Below are 22145 nucleotides of genomic sequence, written 5' to 3'. Positions count from 1 at the left end.
CAGTTGGGTTCAGGCTTCCGAAGTAACAGAACTTGCCTAGCTGAGAGCTTTTTATTCCTAAGGAAAGAAATGGGGGATGGTGGTTTTTACGTCACATTACCTAGCAATGCGAGTGCTATAGCCTTTCCCGGGAACTCCATTTCAAGCTTCACTATATCATTAGCAAAACCTCTAGAGCTCTCGGGGGCCTGGGAAGTAGGACTAGTTGAAATACAGTATCCTCACACCTGGGATAATCTGACGACCCACCCAACTTTTACTATTGTACAAGAAGAAAAGAAGTGGGTCTTCTTTCTGGAGAACGGGTATTATTCTAACATCCCAGAGCTGTTGAGATATATGAACGAACGCATTACAGCACGATGGAACCCACTGAATGCGGTTCTTAAATATGAACCAGTGAGCAGAAGGGTCCTACTTAAACCCGAGAATAAGTATAAGATAGTAGCTGATAAGGAATTACAGTATATATTAGGGCTGCCCCCCAACATTCCGGCCAATGAGTCAGCTTTCTCAGCAGACATCACAGGAGGTTTCAACACCTTATATGTTTACACCGATATAGTGGAGCACCAGCTCGTTGGGGATTTCTACGTTCCTCTGCTGCGATGTGTGCCGGTGCAAGGGAAGAATAACGATCGTATCAACATCTGTTACGATAAACCCCACTACATCCCCGTGAGCAAACACCACATAGACACTCTCACTGTCGAGATAAAGTCAGACCAGAACAAAAATGTACCATTTCGTTTTGGAAAGGTGATCGTGAAGCTTCACTTCCGCCCCAGGAGGACCTAGGATTTTTAAAATGGTCATCTTGAAATCCTATGGGGACCCGGGTCTTTATAAAAACTATTACAGGGCACAAGCTGGAAACGGTCTACCGGGGTATCATGGTATTCCACAAATGTATGGCTCGGGCCTAGGCGGGATTTTCAGAAGCCTTTTCCGAAAAGCTGTACCGCTTTTGAGAAGAGGCTTTGACATCATTAAACCCCACGCTAAAACAGCCGCGCGTAATATAGCCAACGACATGGTCGGTCATATCACCCAGGCTGTTCTAAACAGAACAAGACCTGCAAACCCTCAAGAGGGATCGGGGCTTATGTATATTAGAAGGAGAAGAGGGTTAAAAAGAAAAGCATCGCAACTGAGATTGAAAGGCCCTCCTCAACCCATTAAAAGGAAAGTGCAACGTAGAAAGAAACCCCAGAAGCGTCGAGGAGGTAGAAAGAGGAGGAGGATACAGTCTACGAACGATATATTCTAAAACGGCAGCATGGCTTTTATTCACGGTTGTTCTGAAGAGTGCACCAAATCCGAACTTGATTTGTTTCACATTGGGCCTACACAAACTAGTATTGAGAGAAGCCTTTATATTGAAGTTCCACCATTAACCGCTCTCACAGAATCCTCACCCTTGGACTTTTTTATTGCCGGAAATGGCGAAGACTATATGGATCTCAACAACACGCTTTTATATCTGACGTGCAAAGTGGTGAATGAAGACGGATCAAACCTGGCTAACGGGGCTGCGGTAGGTCTCGTGAATTACCCGATAGCCTCCATTTTCAGCCAGTTAGATGTGACTTTAGGGGACCGACTCATCAGCCAAAGTAACAACTGCTATCCTTACAGAGCATACATTGAATCCGTGCTGAACTATTGCGAAGACACACTAGCCACGCAATTTACGGCCGGGGCTTTTTATAAAGACAATGCAGGGGAACACGAGATTACGGCTCTGGATGGGGCAAATAAAGGTTTTAGCAAAAGAGCATTCCTGGGAGCTGGTAGTAAAAAAATAGACTTGATGGGACATCTCCATGCTGACTTGTTTTTCCAAGAAAAACTGCTGCTGAACGGTGTTGATGTGAAAATTAAACTCACCCGCAATAAAGATGCCTTCTGCTTAATGAGCAACGATGCAAACAGGCATTACAAATTACAGATTTTATCAGCCTCCCTCTTTGTCAAAAAAGTGAAATTAACACCAGGCGTTCGCCTAGGACACGCTGAAGCCCTCCTGACATCTAATGCCAAATACCCAGTGGACCGTGTAAGCATGAAAGTATTCAGCATACCGGTAGGGAGCCGTGTCTCCAATCAAGAGAACCTGTTTTTGGGACAACTTCCTAAACAGGTGGTGCTAGCACTCGTCGATAACGATGCTTTCAGCGGGTCATACACTAAAAACCCTTTCAACTTTAAGCATTATGACATCAATTTTGCAGCACTCTACTTGGATGGTGAGCAGTATCCTATGAAACCATTTCAACCCAATTTTGAAGAGGATAATTGTGTGAGAGAATATATGAGTTTAGTCCAGACCGCTGGCAAACACATGAGAGACAGCGCACTTTTAATTAACCGTGAGGAGTATGCAAAAGGCTACACACTCTTTGCATTTGACCTGACTCCGGATCAAGAATGTGCAGACCATTACTCGCTGATTAAAACTGGAAACCTGAGGGCAGAGCTGCGTTTCGCCAAGCCTCTGCCAACAACCGTCAATATGGTGGTTTACGGCGTTTTTGACAACGTGATAGAAATAAATCACAGGAGAAACGTCTTGTTTGATTATATGTGAAATGGATAGCCTGCAGTTAACTCGACTACTAAGCTCAAACCCCTATACTCAGAACGCTTTCTATGGGGTGTTACCCTGTGACAAGCTTCCAAGAAAGCACATCCAGCAAAGACCAGTGGCGCTGATTATCAATACTCACCCCCATAACCTTCCAGGAGAACACTGGTTAGCTGTTTACCTACCGAATGAAAGGACAGCCGAATTTTTTGACTCATATGGTCACACTCCTGACTATGCTTTGTTTCCCAAAGCCATTGTGAACTTTTTAAGAAGAAATGCTGGCAAAACTGTGTTTCATTGCAAACCTGTACAGGCCTCAGACTCGGTTGTTTGTGGACATCACTGCATTTTTTTCATTCATCAAAGATGTATGGGGGTATCCTTTAAAAATATTAGCGCGTTATATTCCGACGATTTGGATAAAAATGACAAAATGGTTATGCGTTTTGTGAAGAAAATGAACACAAGGACCCGTTCCTCAGATATGTTTCAAACGATGCAACATTGTATGTCCTGTAGTGCATTTCATAAACGTCTTTTAATAAACAGACCCTCCTAGAGGGTGCTTTTGGAATATGATCTGTGTCACTATTTTCTCTTTTTAAAAGAACAGGCAATGACAATAAATCCAAATTTAAGAAAAGAAGTATTTTATTTGGTGAAAATAAAATTATTATAAGCTAATCCAGGTAGGAGAGCTAGCTTGCCGATGCTCCCTAGAAGATTTGCGTCTTTGAGTTGGGGGTGAAGCTGTTGGGTTTTTTAAATAATCCAGGAGTTGGCGATTGGACGTATTACCTATCACGGAAGACGGGGTGTTTATTTCAGCCAAGGCTTTCATAAAAACATCCCACCCTTTAGGGAGACGTGTAACAGAAACCGCATTAGCTTGAGTTGCAGCTTTGACTAAGTCCAAGATGTTAGATCCAGGAATGACTTCTCCTTTATACACGAAGGATCCTTTATCATCCCATGTAGAAATATTCCTGTTTAGGGTTAATTTGTTGAGTATTAATCTTGCGTGACTCTTGTATCTAACAGGCAGGCTGTCTACCACTTCACGAAACACGTTGTCAGCAAAGGGGTCTGTTGTTTCTTCAGCAGTTGGTTCAGGTAGAAACAGGTTTAAATTTTGTTTCTCAGCATCCCTCTGTTTTACATGGGTTAAATATTTTTGAAGTAAGGTATTGTAGAGTCGTGCTTTTTCATGTTCGGATAAATCAGTCCGGTGTAGAATCCCCTGCATTTCTCTATCTAAGGATGAGATAGCTGTAGTTCGTATGTTTTCATCCTTTGGAAGTGGGGTTCTTAATTGATCCAGCTGACGGCTGGGGACCAAATACATTTTTTCAGCGTGTTCCATCACTGGTTTGTTAAAAGTCCGGTTAACAGGGGAACCGCAAAACTTAGCAGTGGGCCCAAAAACCCTCCAGACTGTTTCACAAGAGCCTTCTTTTTCTGAAGAGACACTTTGCTGTTTCCCAGAATTCTAATAAGCCGGCGTCTTTTTCTCAACGTTCGTAGCTGATGCGGCGCCAGAGGGATGTTTCCTTTTAAAGTATTGAGGGCTATTTCTGAGAGAGTAGCAATTAAATCGTTGGAGCCCGTGCACAATATGGCTTTTCTCTGACGTGGGGGTACCTTAATAAGCAGTTTTAATAGTTCCAGGTTTCTCTTTACACGGGTGGACATGATGCGCCGGTGGAGGAGCAGATGGCTGTTGGTCCTATGTTGTTTAAAACAAAGACCGTTTGTGATTCTGTGGTTTTTTCTTCATCAAATATACCACAGGCCAATCTGGCGGAAAGATTCCGGTTCTTAATCTGTACGCTTCTGGTGTAGTACCATGCAAATCTACCACTAAATAACCGTGAGGTTTGCTTGTTGCATCAGAAAAAGATTCCATGAAAAAACGTGTGTTTCCCGGGTACATCTGACGGGCCAGGGTTGCTATCTGTAGTTTATCCCTTGGGTTTTTAAATAGCACCATATATTTTGCATTAAGGCTGATGGTTCTGTTGCTTTTACCTTTGCAAAAAATATTTTGTGTGATGAGGAAAACACTTATATTCCGATGGTGGACATACTGTGTAAAACACATTTCCAAACCAATGCTATTGCAAGCAGACTGCATCAAATCATCGATAATGATAAAATTGACTTTATTGGTTGGTAACAATTCATCATCATCAAATTTTTCAGGTAATCCCTGCACAAACTGAATAAAGACGTATTTACACTGGAGTTCATTGTACAGGGGCTGCCAACAATTGTAAAACCACACAATATTTTGCGGTAGTACAGAGAACACATTTTCAGCATGATCCAACATATTTTTTATAAAATACGTTTTGCCACATCCGCTAGGACCAGCGAGAATTGCAGAGAAGGGGTGCTGCCAACGTGTCTCCAATTCAGTATCCATAAGGGAGCGTTGTAAACCCTTCCTTAATCACTCTTTTATCAAATACAACCTTCTGAGTTTTTTTGAGAGTTTTCGTGTGAAGCGTCCACTGGCGCTTATTTCGAACAATACCTGGCTGATGTATCACAATTTCACGAGGCTGTCCATCTTTCTTGTCTGAGACGTAATCAAATGCCAGGTCTTTAAGACTAGTAAAATTAATTTTCTCACAGTTCGCGCTATTCAGGGTGATCCCCTTTACCTTCATACAAGCTGTACCATCAGACAATTTATAGCCATAGGATTTCGGACCAATGCTGACAAACTCTGTAATAGTCTGATCTGGCGGAATTTCACTTGTGAGGTCCCCTAAATAATCCCCTAGAGGTGGTTCCCATTCACCTTCCTTACTTACAAAAATGACACTGTCTGTGTCATGATACAAAACACGTCTGCCTAACCTATCTAACAAATTGTAGAGTTCAAGCCTTGCATATGCCGTGGTAAAACATGCTATGAATTCATTTTTTCTCCCAGAGGTTGTCACACGGTCGTCGGAATATTTCCACGAGAGACAGACAGCCTCTTCATCCAGAAACTCACACATGGACACCTTATAGGCATCAGAAAATAGAATTTGAAAGAAATCCTCCGGATCTCTCAGCACTTCTGTGACTGCTAAATTTGTTCTCTGCCCAAACTTTCCCCACAAGGAATTTAAAAACAATTTGGCAATTTGACGCTTTGCAGGATTCACCGCAATTTCCTTTCTACGTAAACGCACGCCCTCCCGTGCACGATAATCCCTTATATACTTAGATTTATCTTGCTTACTTACACACCATTGAGGGTAACCAGAAGCCTCCTGCTTTTGACGAAGATGCAATTTTATATACTCCGAAAACAGATCTGCAGAACGATGCTCAAAATGCCAGACCTCAAAAATCTCGACAACTCTATAACCCTTTGCTATAGCTACGTTCAACTCAACTGTACACCATGTACCTGATAACGCTCTCTCCTCATCTGTGTGGTCGCAAGGCTCCTGATGTTGGGTTTCTGCACAGCTTGAGCACAGGACGAACATGAGTTTTCCAGAGATTCTGGAAGGCAAAACTGGGAAATAGAGATTTCTAGGGGGAAAAACCTTGGCTTTTACCAGTCCGAAATAATTTGAAAGGGGCTTAAAATCCTTGTAGATGATTTTAGGATGCCCCAAGGGATACTCTTTTGTTTTGTTGACATAGGGATACAGACTGGTAAAGTCATAATATTTCACAGCTTCCCCATCTTTAGGTTTATAATAGAGACATACAGCATTTGTGCGACCGCCAAAAAGCGCATCGCGAGGTTTTAGCGGATCTGGAAATTTGGCGTTTGCAAGATAAGCCTGGACTTCCAAATCTGTTTTTACCATATGTCTCCACTCATGCTCCCAAATGGCGCACACTTCGAACCCTAAGCGTTGGAGGTCTGCATTCCTTTTCTGTGTCGCATTAAAAAGAAACTCATAACTTTTCCCCACCAGGGTATTGACCTCCTCTGGAGAATAACATTGGACACATCCATGAAAAAAACAACCCAGAAATTCATAGGCAATTTCCCTTTCACCCACAACTGCATAACCGTCTAGAAAATAATCGCCAACTTTAACCTCCCCGCCATTCAGAGCATGGCGTATTTCAACCTTTTCCTTATGACTAACAAAAGAGAGCCACTGTATAGACGCCGATGAGAATCGCTTGTACTGATTATGATAATCATTACAACTTGGGATAGCTATAGTATCCTTCCTAAGAAATTTGAACCTGTACATTGCTAGAGCTACACCTGCAATGGTCGGATATTGTAACGGATCTATAGCCGCTCTGTATTTTATGACTTTTTCTTTTTTCTTGCCTACGAGAACTTTCCTGATCGCCGTTGTGAGTTGAACTATTTCGTGTCTGTACTTGGTACAGGCCTTCACCAAAATCTCTACATCCTTCTGACAGTAGTATGCTAACTCTTTTTGCATATCGAAGGTTTTTGAGCGGTTCTCTTCATACCACTTGGTAAAGGCTGTCTTTTCAGCAGGCATCATGTATTCTACACCATAGTATTTGGGCAGCGGCAAAGGCCCAACATAATTCCAATTCTCAGCTGTGTTGAAATAATGTGGAAAATAGCCTTTCACCTCATCGAACCCTAAAGCTTTTGGTAATTTAGAGAGTGCCATGGGAAGGTGACTGAGTGAGTCAATGAATTTTATGCCTAACGCTACAATTGTAACACAGATTAACTTACCACCTTGTGCTATAATTTTAACATCCAGTTTCTCCTTCACTAACTGATTGAGTATAAAGTAACAGTCATATCCCTTTGAATTGTGGGCTATGAATGTTGAATCTTTGAAGGCGCCATCTTTTGTAAACGTCTTAATAAACTGTTCAACACAGTTTTCACCCCTAAATTCCCATGTTTTACCTGCAAACTTCCACGGGGCCACACCCCCCACTATTTCATCATCACTATCCTCAGACCCGCTATCCTCTTCCACGTAATCTGGTTTAAAACACTCCACTGTTTCCCCTGGAAAAGCTTTTATAAAACAATACACTGGCTTATGAACCCCCGATTCTTGTTGTGATTCAAAGTCATAAAACAAGTATTTCACAGAAAGCTTTGGCCGATTAAGTGTTTGCATGTAACACACGTGGTCTTCATCTTCAACAATGTACCCCCAACAAACCATGCACTGTCTACCCTTGCATCTTTCATCATCATGATCTGCATCCTGATAATGACAACACTTTGTACAATACCTCCTCGCTGGACATTTGACTTTCTTCTCTAAGAACAGTTGTTGATGTAATTTTAAGCAAGCGTTTGACCTACAATGAAATTTACATCTCAGACAACGAACCTGCTCATCAACTACGTTAGAGCAGTCCTTTCTCATACACATTCTACAATAAAACAGACAGCTGTGTCTGTCATGATTGTAGAGTTTGCGACAAAATTGACAGTAGTTACGCATACCAAAAAGAGCTTTTACATTCAGGACCCCGTAGAAATGTTCTTCGTGTAATAGTAATGTATAGGCTTTGGGATAAATGGGTCCTTCTGTTTTAAAAACACACCATCCTGACTTTTTTGAGTAATAGGCTACATCGATGTTGACTCTTAAATGCTGTTCGACTGTAGAAATGTCCTTAAGGGTTACCTTTTTTTTATCAGACCAACCAAGCTCCATATGCAGTTTTTGACCAGCTGTCAACATTTCGGAATCTGTGGGCTTCTGTAAACTCATAACCCCGAATAAAGCTCCACCAAAGCATAGATTGCTTCCTGAATAATTCAAATCTATCAAATATTGTCTTTTTCGGGCTATTATTTCACTCGCAGGGATTGACCCCAGTTTTCGATGTGCTCCCCCCCGTAGTGGTTTTGTTATAGTAACCACGAACTCAAAATCTCCGTGCGCACATATTTCCATACTGCTTTGTAAGAGGCGGCTAAGGTTTGATAGGAACTCATCAGCATTAAATAGTTCCCTGCTTCTTTTAAAAGAAAAGAGTGGATTTCGTAATCCTGAGGCTTCTAGTCTCACCTGAACAAAATCATCAGGTTCGATTCTAGAGCCCATCCGGTCTAATATGCCCTGTATCGCCATGTATAATGCCGTTACAATCTCTGCGTATGACCTAATCATTTCTAAATTTCTGAAACGGTATACCTCAACGAATCGCCATGTGCTGAAATCAGGAATTGGATGCCGCCATGAGCGCATGCATTCAGCAAACACTGGGTGTGAACCATTAACCTCAACAGCATTGTGGGCTTCCTGCTGGATTTGATCACCAACATTAGATGCAGCTCCTAAGTGATGGTGCTCTGGAGAATGTGTGTCTGTACTGGAAGGAGAAGCCGCGTCTGACCTCATTAAGGGGCATGCTCTTTTATGTTTTTTCTTACTTTTGGATCTGGCAAGAGTTTGTCTCGCCTTTTTTATCAATTTACGTCTTCTTTTCCAGTACAGATCTCCAGGACAGGGCTTCTTTTGCTTTCTTTTCCCCCTACTGTTCATACCCCCACCCCTCTGATAGTAAGCTGACTTTGTAAGCATCCGATATTTTTCTAGTGCTTTAATTGCCGAATAAATTTTTTGTAAATCACGGTCCATTATTTGAGCATTTCTCTCCTTACAAGCCATAATCCGTTTATGATTGTGGACCACTTCCGCTGTCAATCTATTAAGTTCATCATAACATTCATTCAATGTAGTAAATTTTCTTTTTTGGGGGGTTTGGCCTTGGGCATCTTTAACGCCAGCGTCGTCTTTTTGCTTTTTGCGGGGTTTAGTTGCTTTCTGAGTTTCTGGTCTGCCACGTTTCATCCCTTTTCCTAAAAGTAACAAATAAAATATCAATACATGAATAACTATTTCTCATATGTGTAGCAAGACATTCTGTAGGAGAGACAAACACCTCATTACCTTGATTTTTTGAAGTTGACGGAATGGATGTGACAGGGTTGTCAGAATGAATATCTAGAAAATACAATTACAACCACATGGTTAGCTTGTCCTAAAAACTTCCTTATGAATGGTTATTTTATTTATTTATAGGGTTGTTCTATTGATTTCTGTAAGTTCATTATTTCATAGGGTTGAGACTGTTATTGCTTTGATTAAAATTTATTTAGTATTTTAAATAGTATTTTATGTTGTGTTTTTGATACACAATGGTCCGTTTATAAGCCGTGGGTTAGCATTACCTGTATTTATAGAATCATTGGTATCAGCCTTTTGGACAGCAGCAGCTGCAGCGGCGGCAGAGGCGTCATCAACGAAATCAGAAAATACTCCACCTTCTGAAAATAGACATGTATTTCAGAAAACACACAGACACACTCATTGTGCATTCATTTTATTATTATTATTAATATTATATATTATTTCAGGGTATAAGAACAAACCTCCTATCAGTTGTGGATCTGGCTCTTCAGCAGTTATAATTTCACTATCCGCTAAAACATCATGTAGAGCCATATTTGAATCATCGTATGGTGAAGGGTGGATAATAGCGGCAGTGTATACATGTCTCATTTCTAGAGGAATTGATGTATTGTATCTAGGTTGGGCAAGAAGGGGAGAAGATGATGGTTAAAACAGGTTGTGCATAGTTAAAACCGCATTAAAATAGAACGAAGGCCTAGGTCTCATTATTATTATATAATATTAATAAACAATTGAAAAAGACACACATATAATAATGAAAAGAAAAGGGGTGCAGTTATAAAAGCTGCTCTAAGCCAACCTCTCCTCCTTCCCCTTGCTAACCTTTGCATGGTTGAAAAGTTAGAATACTCAATTACTATCCCCTGCACAATGCATATTCAAGGCTTTTTCTCGTTGTTAAGAGATAACGACACGTTAGCAGCTAGTTACTTTCACAGTGATTTGCTAATCCGCTGATCAGATACACATGGTATTATTTTCATGGCTTTTCTAGGCCCCAGAAAGAGAGTGTGTGAGAGTTACAGCATGTTTAAGCAGAAGAAGAAGAGAAGGCTATTTGATCGCTATGTATAAATATGTGAGAGGAAGCCACAGGGAGGAGCGAGCAAGCTTGTTTTCTGCTTCCCTGGAGACTAGGACGCAATGGAGCAAGGGGCTTCAAACTACAAGAAAGGAGATTCCATCTAATATATTGTATATACATTTAATATTGAACAACAGTGTTAATATAATGCTTTGCTTGAATATTGTGACAACATGTCTTAGTACAAGAACGTAAAATATGTTAATATTGTTCAACGCTAATAATATAATACTAATAATGTTATATATATATATATATATATATATATATATATATATATATTTGGCAGCATAGTAATATGTATTGATAATATATTATGTCAGTTAATAATCAATATGTTGTATATACACATAATATTGCTGATATTTTGTATTATTTATATAAAACATTTAAAACAAATGAAAAGGGGTGCAGTTATAAAAGCTGCTCTAAGCCAACCCCTCCTCCTTCCCCTTGCTAACCTTTGCATGGTTGAAAAGTTAGAATACTCAATTACTATCCCCTGCACAATGCATATTCAAGGCTTTTTCTCATTGTTAAGAGATAACGACACGTTAGCAGCTAGTTACTTTCACAGTGATTTGCTAATCCGCTGATCAGATACACATGGTATTATTTTCATGGCTTTTCTAGACCCCAGAAAGAGAGTGTGTGAGAGTTACAGCATGTTTAAGCAGAAGAAGAAGAGAAGGCTATTTGATCGCTATGTATAAATATGTGAGAGGAAGCCACAGGGAGGAGCGAGCAAGCTTGTTTTCTGCTTCCCTGGAGACTAGGACGCAATGGAGCAAGGGGCTTCAAACTACAAGAAAGGAGATTCCATCTAATATATTGTATATACATTTAATATTGAACAACAGTGTTAATATAATGCTTTGCTTGAATATTGTGACAACATGTCTTAGTACAAGAACGTAAAATATGTTAATATTGTTCAACGCTAATAATATAATACTAATAATGTTATATATATATATATATATATATATATATATATATATATTTGGCAGCATAGTAATATGTATTGATAATATATTATGTCAGTTAATAATCAATATGTTGTATATACACATAATATTGCTGATATTTTGTATTATTTATATAAAACATTTAAAACAAATGAAAAGGGGTGCAGTTATAAAAGCTGCTCTAAGCCAACCTCTCCTCCTTCCCCTTGCTAACCCTTTGCATGGTTGAAAAGTTAGAATACTCAATTACTATCCCCTGCACAATGCATATTCAAGGCTTTTTCTCATTGTTAAGAGATAACGACACGTTAGCTGCTAGTTACTTTCACAGTGATTTGCTAATCCGCTGATCAGATACACATGGTATTATTTTCATGGCTTTTCTAGACCCCAGAAAGAGAGTGTGTGAGTGAGAGAGTGAGAGAGAGAGAGAGAGAGAGAGAGAGAGAGAGTGGTAGAGAGAGAGAGAGAGAGAGGTAGAGAGAAGGAAGGGCTGGTAGCACTCACCAATCAAACGTGTAGAGGTGCGTCAGAAAATGGAAGGAGAGAATTGAATTTTAAGAAGCTTTTTATACATTTTAGCCTGTGGGCGGGCACTTTTCTTTTGGGGGGCTAGCTCTCCCCATTTTGAAACTGAGAAAGTTCATTGGTTGGTGCCCTAAACACAACCCTTTTGAGGTGTAGTAATATTACAGTTAGATGCTATATGTGTTTTATTAGATAACATGTGATTTACAAGATAACATCTAGCATGTGGATTAATGGTAAAAGTTTGAGACATCCTTTGAAGGCCTAGTATAGCAGTTGGTTCATAGATAGCACCCCCTTTGAAGAAAACAGGCCATTGAAGAAACCAGGCCACTGGAGCTCTGTTTTAGCAGATGGGATGATAGATAGCAGGCCTTTGAAGGAAACAGACCTTAGAAACCAGCCCCACTGGAGCTCTGTTTTAGCAGATGGGGTGATAGTTAGCTCCTGCACAGTGTATTTTGCCATGCACCCCCCCCCCTTAGTAAAGGAATGTGGCATTCTGTTGTATTTTAGCAGATAGAAGGCCTGATTTTCAATGTGATTTTCTTTCAAATTATTTCATAAATGTTAAATGGTATTCTGTTTGTGGAGGAGACTGTTTTTAGCTGAGCATGAGCAGATGGGGTGATAGATAGTAGGCCTTTGAAGAAAACAGGCCTTAGAAACCAGGCCACTGGAGCTCTGTTTTAGCAGATGGGGTGATAGATAGCAGGCCATTGAAGAAAACAGGCCTTAGAAACCAGGCCACTGGAGCTCTGTTTTAGCAGATGGGGTGATAGTTAGCTCCTGCACAGTGTATTTACCATGCCCCCCCCCTTAGTAAAGGAATGTGGCATTCTGATGTATTTTAGCAGATAGAAGGCCTGATTTTCAATGTGATTTTCTTTCAAATTATTTCATAAATGTTAAATGAGGATAAAAGGCATAAATGGCATACTGTTTTAAATCATTTTATTCCACATCCTTTTTAAAACGGACAATAATACCCTCAGGTGATTTCACAAAATCCGTGTATTTTCTTTTTTGCAAAATGCGTTTCATCTTTTTAATCAAGTTCTCATTACATCTTTTCAATTCTGAATATAAAAAATCATGTGGAGAATCATTACTCCTTAACGATATTACCAAATTCAGGATATAATCCACTGTTTCATTAGTCAGAGAAAGACATTTTTGGGAATAACTAAATAATATATACATATGGAGCAGACTTTTAAAGCAAACATTGTCACATATATCTCTTAGCTTCTTATTAAAGAATGTTATATTCCATGACACACAGTCATGAGCAAGTTGATTTGGCTGTGACGTCACACAGCCTTCACAAAATTCATATAATTCAGAATCCAAACAATATTCTAAAATAGAATAAATGACTCCTTTTGAAAATGCGTACATGTCTGGTTTCTGGATTTCATCTGTTGGTTGAATATCCCTTTCCAACCCAAGGATGCTTGACACGACCTCGTGTCCAGGGCGCTGAATAGCTGCCATTTCAGGGGTCTCCTATAAAAACAAAATAATCATGTTAAAACACATACAATGATCATTATCCCAACACACACACACACACACACACAAACACCCACGTTCCCTTTTCAAACTTACATGTAGCTGGCCTGGTGCAACACAGCAGAGCTTCCAGAGAGCAGAGATAGGCGGATTTTCAGCAGCCCCCTAAAATGTTTTAAAAGATCAGAGTGTTAGTAATTTACAGGTTATACAACTTCATCCTTTTGAAACATCCCCACCATCCCTTTTCAACCTAAGGTGGATCATAGTAATAGCTTATAAGTATTACCTGCTCAACGTATGCTGGTGTTGAAAGCATATCCAACAGACTGTTCACAGATTCATGAACTACACGTTCTTCCTCCCGAGATCTTTTAGCTTCTTCCCCTTCTTCCTCATCATCCTCAGATGAGCTGATGTACCTTTTCCTACATAGATCATCATCCACTGTTGAATCAGGCAAGTCCATAGTTGAAGGGCCAGCGGGCGATTCCATATTATGTGTTGTTCTGCAAAATAGTCAGAGCAGGCTCCCTAAAACTCTACTATGGTTATTTAACCCCTAAAAACAACGCCTATTGGGCCCCACTATCACATGGTCACCTTATGAACCTAAACCATTCCCTATTGGTTACAACGCAACACGTGATGGCATCTTAGAAAGGGGCCGCTAGGGGCTCAGGCTGTTCATTTCCACATGCCATTCATTGGGGATAGGTCTATCCATGCTATGTTCCACACAATGGGTTAGGGCGGGGGTGGGGTGGACACTGGGGTGGGGTTTCAGCCCGTGGGAGGGACTCTCAGGCATCCATTTCCTGTTTAGGGCAGGCGGGACTTCCGGGCATTGAGTGGGCGGGGCGTGGGAGGGGCCTTCCCCAAAAGTGGGCGTGGTACCTGTCAAATTTGAGTTTGACGAGAGGTGCCACCTTTTACTACTAAGGTTATGTTGAAAATTATCACCATAATCTTATGTACAGTAACCTGGGAATATTTCAAGTTAAGCTAAGTACATTCTACAGATATAGTGAACCCTTAAACAGCAAAATTAGGTCCTTGAGCAAGTCAAGCCTGAACTCTCTCTAGAAGCCAAATGACTAAATCAAGAATGTCATACTTTGTACATATCATGAGAAGACACGACTCACTAGAAAAGGCAATAATGAGTTGCTGTGAGCTTTTCGGGCTGTATGGCCACATTCTGATGGTATTCTCTCCTGACATTTTGCCTGCATCTTCAGAGGTTTGTTCAGAGATCTATTGAAAATGAAGCAAGTGAAGTGTATATGAACAGACCGCTAAGGATGCTTGCCATAGGTATAAGTGAAACATCAGGAGAAAATACTACTGGAACATGGCCATACAGCTTGAAAAACTCACAGCAACCCAGTGATACTGGCCATTAAAGCTCCAACAACACAAAGGCAATAAGACTTAGAAAGGTAAATGGCAGTAGGAAAAGAGGAGTAGTGCATTACAGATTGATTAGACTCAATTAAGGAAGCCTTGATCCTGCATGACCTGAACAGGGCAGTTGACAGGGTGGCCTGGAGGTCTCGTATTCATGGGGTTGCCATAAGTCAAAGTCCACTTGATGGCAGTTAACAACAAAGTCTGAATCGTTAGGTTCATGTTGTTTCTTCATCAGGCACAAGGTTCCTAAGAGCAGTTACATTCTCTCTCCCCTCTCCTGTCCACTGAAAATTACAAGAAAGGCACCGCAGGTATTAATGTTGGTTTCTTCTAGGAATAAGTAATTACAGTCTGTAATAGGTCTTTCAGTTAAATATATTTAAATGTGGAGTTTGAAAAATCCAGTTACTTATATGATACAGATTATTATTCTGATTGTAATTTAATGTGTCTTTCACGCTACACAGGTATAGTACACTGTTACCACTTTAACTGCTATGACTTTGATGTCACTTACAATGTTCCCTCGCTATTTCGTGGTTTGCTTTCCACTGACTTGCTGTTTTGTGGTTAGGGTTGAGAATATTTTTATTAAAATTGAGAATATTAATTCTCAACTCTAACTGTTGAACAGTGAGTCTGTGGAAAACGAACCACTGCCTGCAGGGGGCTTCTTCCTCCCAAAAGCTCTCTGCATGGTGTGAAGTTTCCCACTGCTTGGCCGGCTGGCCAACCAGCGGCATGCCCCACCCCGCCCCTGAATTGCCCAGGGCTGGCTTCCCCACCTCACCCTGGCAGCCTTTGCAGGGCTGCCCTGGGCCTCTTCAGGGCTCTGTGGCAGCCCTGCAGAGACCAAAGAGCTCTGCGGAGGCCCATGGCAGCCCTCTTCCCTTGAGAACTCTCAAAGGGGCTTTTCCTCATTAAGAGGTGCTGTGACCGGCCCCTCCCTTCAGCTGCCTGTCTCTGTTGGCAAATTGCTCTTCTGCTATCTAACTCAAGGGAGACAGAAGAATCTACATCTGCAATTACCACCTTCCAATCAGAGTCTGATCTTTGTTCTCTTGAGAAAGCTAGCTCAGGCCTGTCAGCCTCTGAATCTGTATCTAACTGTAAATCCACTGCTGGGCTGACCATGTACTGGAGGGGCTTCTTCCTTGCCTGGCCATTCAGCCAGGCTTCCCACCATACCTTCGGCCCACCCAGACCTCTTTTCAAATGACACAGCAATGTAGTAGCAATGATAAGTTAGTTATTTGACAAAGACTTTGGACACGTGCACTGGATCTTTCTCCTCCCAGTTGGGTTTTTATGACCAGCTGCACCCATATGGCACTGTCTTTTGGAAACCTGCTGCTATGAGCGCCGTTTTGCAATATAAATAATACAGTTGCATTGCTGTGATGATAGCTGTGAATGGAATGCATTTCAATGACTTCTGGGATTTTACAATAATTAATAAGGTGGTGTCAGAAGAGGAAAACCTATCTGCATAGCAACTTGATCAGTCTGCCAAGGATCAGTGCTGCTTTTTCTCTAGAGTCTCGGTTTCTTTAAAAAAAACTGGGAAAGAAACAAGGCTAAGAAGGCATAAAGAAAACAAACCTAAATTATAGCTGGCACTTGCAAATTGTTCATAAGTATCTGGCAACTGCATGCTGACATTTAACTACACTGTCAGTATTAGGCAATTTGCATGTGTAAAATTTCTGCATAATGAGTTTAAGATGTGAATTGATCCTGTTTTCTTCTTATATGGAGTGCAAGAAAGCACTCTAACCACCTACACGCCCATAAATCAAACACAATAGACAAAATGACTAGGAAAGCAACCAATGTCATTAAGGAAAGTCTTTCTGGTGAAATGCCTCAGCCACAGCTTGCTATTGTCCTTGTAGTACATTCATCTGGAATGACGCTTCTGCCTTTCATCCAAATGTTAAGTGCTAATGCAGAGCTCACACCACAACCTTACGATAGAATTAGCAACACAGCACCATTTTACGTGATCTTTCAGTGTTCTTGGTGTAGCTTTGCATTTGCAAAGTACCGGTATGGTTATCGGCAACTGCTTTCTTTGCTGGGTTATCTTTTCCTTTTTCTCACAGGAGCCCCAAGGCTCTATGTTGCAGAGCACTGCTTAATTGAAACAGTAACTATAGTTTTGCAAGTGGCATACTTATTATATTAAGATGCTTTACTAAATCTGTTTCCAAAGTTATTCCCTTTGGCAACACACAACAAATGCAGCTGTTAATCCCAATGGCAGTGGGTCTATTCCTAACTGGAGCAGAGCCATAAAATCAACAAGTCCCATTGATTTTATGGGTCTAGTCTGGCTGGTACAAACAATTGCAGTTAGGCCTACAAACCTCTTCTACAGAGCAGGTTCTCAAGTCACTGCTGTCACGACAAAAAAAAATCAGGTGTTCCCTGAGGCCAATGGGTTTGTAAGACAACTATCCTTCCTTTCTGTTTCTTGGTGGCAAGAAACCCATTTTCCAGCCAGACTTGCTAATTCAGGATTATTATTATTATTATTATTAGTATTATTATTATTATTATTATTATTATTATTATTATTATTATCATTATTTGTACCCCACTAGCATCTCCTGAAGGACTCGATGGGGCTTACAAAGGCCAAGGCCTCAAAACACAACATAACAATACAACACCTAAAGCAAATTAAAAACAGTTAAAGCAATATTAAACAACAAGCAATAAACAATACATCTAGACACTATAAAACTGGGCCGGGCCAGAGTAATGGGTACAAGGTTAAAAGTGCTGATGTGACAGGTGATATGTAAGGATTATAGGGTAAGTGCAGTGTGCAGTGTGCAGCAGTCTCAATTCTAATAAAGTGCTTCTGGGACTTGTTGCTGGAGATTCCTATTCTGGAAAGGCACATCGGAACAGCCAGGTCTTCAAGTTCTTTCTAAAGACTGCCAATGTAGGGGCCTGTCTAAGATCTTTAGGGAGGGTGTTCCAGAGTCATGGGGCCACCACAGAAAAGGTCCTGTCCCACGTCCCCACCAAACGCGCCTGCAACACAGGTGGAATCATGAGCAGGGCCTCTCTGGATGATCAAAGTGAGCGCGTGGGTTCATAAACAGAGATGCGGTCATGCAGGTAGGATGGTCCCAAACCATTTAGGGTTTTGTAGGTCAGCACCTGCACCTTAAATTGGGCTCGGAAAATAAACGGCAGCCAGTGGAGCTCCTTGAACAGGAGGATTGACCTCTCTCTGTAAGGAGCCCCAGTTAACATCCTGGCTGCTGCCCGTTGGACCAGTTGGGACTTCCGAGCCGTTTTCAAGGGCTCATTGCCTCATGCTTTGAGATTTCTGGGACAAACCCTGATATTGATGGACAACCCTTAGTATTGTCATTAGGTATTGTGAATTAAGTACCAATGGCACTTCCTCACACCTTGTCGCTAAAACACACACAGAGAAATCTTTATTTTCTTGTCTGAAAATTAAGACAGAAATCTGTGAATGGGATTCACCTACATGGGGAGATGGGATGAGAAAGATTAAGAATGTATCTATACTTCCAAATAATGCAGATTAGAATTGCTGCATACATCCAAGACAATATCAGATAAGAATTATAAAGTGGGCACTGTCATTTTCCTATCATGTGGCTGCCTCCTGCAGAATTCTGGGAAATGTAGTTTAGGGAAGCTGAGAACCTAACTGAAAATTCCAAAGATCCTACCCTAAACTACATTTCCCAGAATTCTGCAGGAGGCAGCCACACAACAGGGAAATGAGAGCACCCACTTTATAACACTAATATGATATCATCATCAAACAGGCACAAAATGTGGTATTAGGCTACACATATCTTATCTACACAGGCATGAAATGCGGCAATTTTTCGACCTGCGTTATGTACCTGTTTAGAAGGGTCCTTAGTGTAGCCTACTTACTTATTTGCCTACTTGCTTCTAGACAGAAGATGGATGCAGGACACAATGAAGAATGAGCCACGATATCACAATAATTGGGAAGAAAGAGATGACTCTAGCTAGCTAATGAAATGCATTGATCTCTGGCGAATCTTTGAAAGTTATACCAACAAATGAATAAAACCCTGGAAACCTTAGCAAGCTGCTGCTCTCCTGAGTTGGGGGTTTTCACCCAGCCCTTTTCTTTTCCCCAGAGATGAACTCATCAAAACCTTTGCAGCCTCATTTCTGACCTAGATATGATCCAGGAATATGGGAAATGCAGAGCTCAGACCTGAGACCTAGCAAGCCGACCCAGGAAATGAATGGCAGATATTATTTCCATCCCTAATCTAGTCTAACATTCCCTTCAGACAAAGTTAGCCACCCAGATGCCCAGATTCAAAAATTTTATGAATTACTTCAAGACAACATTTTAATTTGATTATATGGGAGGGTGAGGGTTGTAGCTTAATTTTCACTGTTCTTTGGTTATTTGAATCTTATACAGGAAGGGTTAAATAACTTCTCTTTGACAAAATAGGCCAACTAGACTCGAGTATGTGGTAGAAGGCAGTATTCACCAGGGGAAAATTACATTCCAAACTCGTTCTCATGACTGGTATGTTGGACTTCTGCATCTCAGTGTCCATCGATTTTAAGTTCATTTTTGTTTCCTTTTTGTTTGTTTCCTTTTTGAGTCTCTTTCATGTTGACTATATTGGATTAGATGATCACATCACATTTCCCTGGGAGATAATAAAATGTATTTGTTTCTACAAATGCATTGCATATTGATTTAGACAAGCATCTTGATGCCCTGTGCTTACCAGAAGGGGTACCTTTTCTTTGCAAGTCCAGTTTCAAATGAGGTTACAGGCACTGGCTTTGTTTGTTGGCTTTACTATTTTGTCAATAACACTTAATTAAAAGAAAGAGAGTCAGTTTTGTCCCATGTTCCTATTCCACAAAAGACTAAAACTTCCTTATATAATTCATTATTTACACTGTAGGTCTTCTCCCACAGCTGTGATGTACTTGCTTATAGGAAACAGTGACATAGGTTCTTAATTTCCTGCAAGGAAATGTGCTGGACAATAGTTTTCACTAAAAAGCCAAAAATAATCAATGAGATTGCTAATAGGAGACAAATATTTGTACCTACATATCACTTTATAACCTTTACCCAAATTTGTGGTTCAAAGTGGCTTACAAGATTAAAATAAATCAAGGAAACTACAGACATGCAAAAGTTACAATTAAAAGCCTATTTAATTCTCTATGAAAGTTTAAAATTTGAGACTATTAGTTTAAAGGCAAGAAATAAAAATGGTACAGAACACAAAAAGCCCTTTTCTTATAAAACCATTACCATATTTACTCAAATCTACTTAAGTGATCCCTAAATATGATGGCCTTCTAAGTATAGCGTCTTGACGGTGGATATGTAGGTGACTGTGGAGCCCTATTCTTAACCCTCATATTCTTCCACAGTGAGGACATCAATTTCCAGATGGAAGGCAGTTCCGGTCAGGGTTGGTTTGATGTGCCTTCTTCTTGACATGTTTCTCCCTTTCACCCTCCACTTGTGCCTCTTAATTCCACAGTACTGCTGGCCACAGCTGACCTCCAGCTACAGTGCTCAAAGGCCATGGCTTCCCAGTTCTCAGTATCTATGCCCCAAAGCTTCCATGCTTTCACCCAAATTGTCGTGCTTACTAGGCAATTATCTCCAACGATCTCTACTGTTCCTTCCAGTTTGGGTGAAAACTTCCACGTTTTCACCCAAACTGTCATCCTTATTAGGCAATTATCTCTCAAGATCTCTATTGGACCTTCAATAAATGCAAGCTAAATTAATAACATCTTTAAATCTTTGTTTACACCAGTGTTTCCCAATGTTTGGGCCTCCAGCCAGTTTACCAGTTGTTAGGAGCTGTGGGACCTGAAGTCCAAAACACCTGGAGGTCCAAAGGTTGGGAACCACTGGTTTACATGGAGGAAAGATCACTTTCCTCAGTTGTGTTGCCCAGATTAGTGGGACAACCCAATACCACATGGTTGCACTTGGACAGTCTCAAGGACTCCTTCCAACTCTGATTTAACCAGAGCAGGGACACTGGGTGAGAGATTCTGGAAGTTGTGATCCAGAAAGTAACTTCTTGTTATTTTCCTTGGTCTAAAAAAAAAATCCCATAGCAAGCAAGCAGGTGCAAAAAACTCACTTGCAGAAATTGTTTGAGAAAGTGTTTTGAAACAAAGAATGTAATTATAATATGTGGAGAACCACTGAGTACATTTTCACTTATACAGTCATGTCTGGCACAGCAGGAAACATAAGGAGGATACTTCTGAATAGCACAAAAAAGGTTATTGAAAAAAGGAGCAAAGAACAAAAAGCTGCACGGTGGATATGATCTTTTTAATGCAACAAGACAATACCAAGAGCAGGCCAGTAAACATTCCAGTACTTAATCCTCTTTGGAAAGCTGAAGGACTCAGCAGGCAACAATACCACTCCAGCTTTCTTGTGTTCAAGTATTTTGCACAACACTGCCTTACAAATGCCTGCTGAATATTGGCATGACTCCAAAGAGGTTCTATAAAAATATCGTGCTGGGAAAGACATCACAAGGCATTGCAAAAGGTGCTCCCCCCCCCCCCCAAGTGTCTGAGATTTGTACTCAATGGGCAGGATGAGAAATTAGCAATCTCGAAACGGACCATGGTAACTCTCTGGCTTATCCCTATGCATCTTTTCTAAGATGTTCCACTAGAGGTTATTCTCAAGGAATGATAGAGACAGGCCTGCACCTAACATCTTGAGACACATAGAGTGCCTGTGTGATTTTTTTTGGGGGGGGGGGGGCAGGGGAGGGTCTCTCATTTTTCATGAATAGTTTCTGGTATACATAAAACGGTCTCTCTGTACTAGGGATAGATAAATAATTCTCTCCCTAGTCTGTGTCACAAACAACAGATTCAGGGAGAGGACCTTTTTTCCAGTGGACAAGTGACATGAAAGGTAGAGAAATATGCTTCACATCTGACAATCTGATCCAGTTTTGGCATGGATTTAAATATACTATAGTTAACATTATAGCTAGTATGACATTAGGTTTAGTGCCAGTTAAGTAACAAAGATTTTATGAAAAAAGCTGGGCAAATTCAGGCCTTATATCAGGGCT

At 40.7% G+C, this 22145-nt stretch overlaps 2 protein-coding genes across 2 annotated transcripts; one reads left to right on the top strand and one right to left on the bottom strand.

Moving 5' to 3' along the window:
• The first annotated feature begins 1279 nt into the window (after positions 1-1279).
• Positions 1280-2590, top strand: LOC137096555 (uncharacterized protein F54H12.2-like). The gene has a single exon (XM_067466226.1). The coding sequence runs from the start codon at positions 1280-1282 to the stop codon at positions 2588-2590; it is 1311 nt and encodes a 436-aa protein (XP_067322327.1).
• Positions 2591-5004: 2414 nt separating this feature from the next.
• LOC137096554 (uncharacterized) lies at positions 5005-14161 on the bottom strand. The gene is made up of 11 exons (XM_067466224.1): positions 13880-14161; positions 13687-13755; positions 13475-13584; positions 9954-10108; positions 9753-9848; positions 9472-9525; positions 8793-9380; positions 7461-7565; positions 6947-7136; positions 6000-6097; positions 5005-5171 (listed from the first exon to the last, which is right to left on the bottom strand). Exons 1-11 carry the CDS (start codon positions 14084-14086, stop codon positions 5005-5007), a joined length of 1839 nt encoding a protein of 612 aa, XP_067322325.1. The 5' UTR covers positions 14087-14161.
• Positions 14162-22145: the final 7984 nt, after the last annotated feature.

The sequence above is a fragment of the Anolis sagrei genome, chromosome 3 (assembly GCF_037176765.1).
Source record: "Anolis sagrei isolate rAnoSag1 chromosome 3, rAnoSag1.mat, whole genome shotgun sequence".
Taxonomy (NCBI): domain Eukaryota; kingdom Metazoa; phylum Chordata; class Lepidosauria; order Squamata; family Dactyloidae; genus Anolis; species Anolis sagrei.
This window is presented reverse-complemented; position numbering and strand designations above follow the sequence as displayed.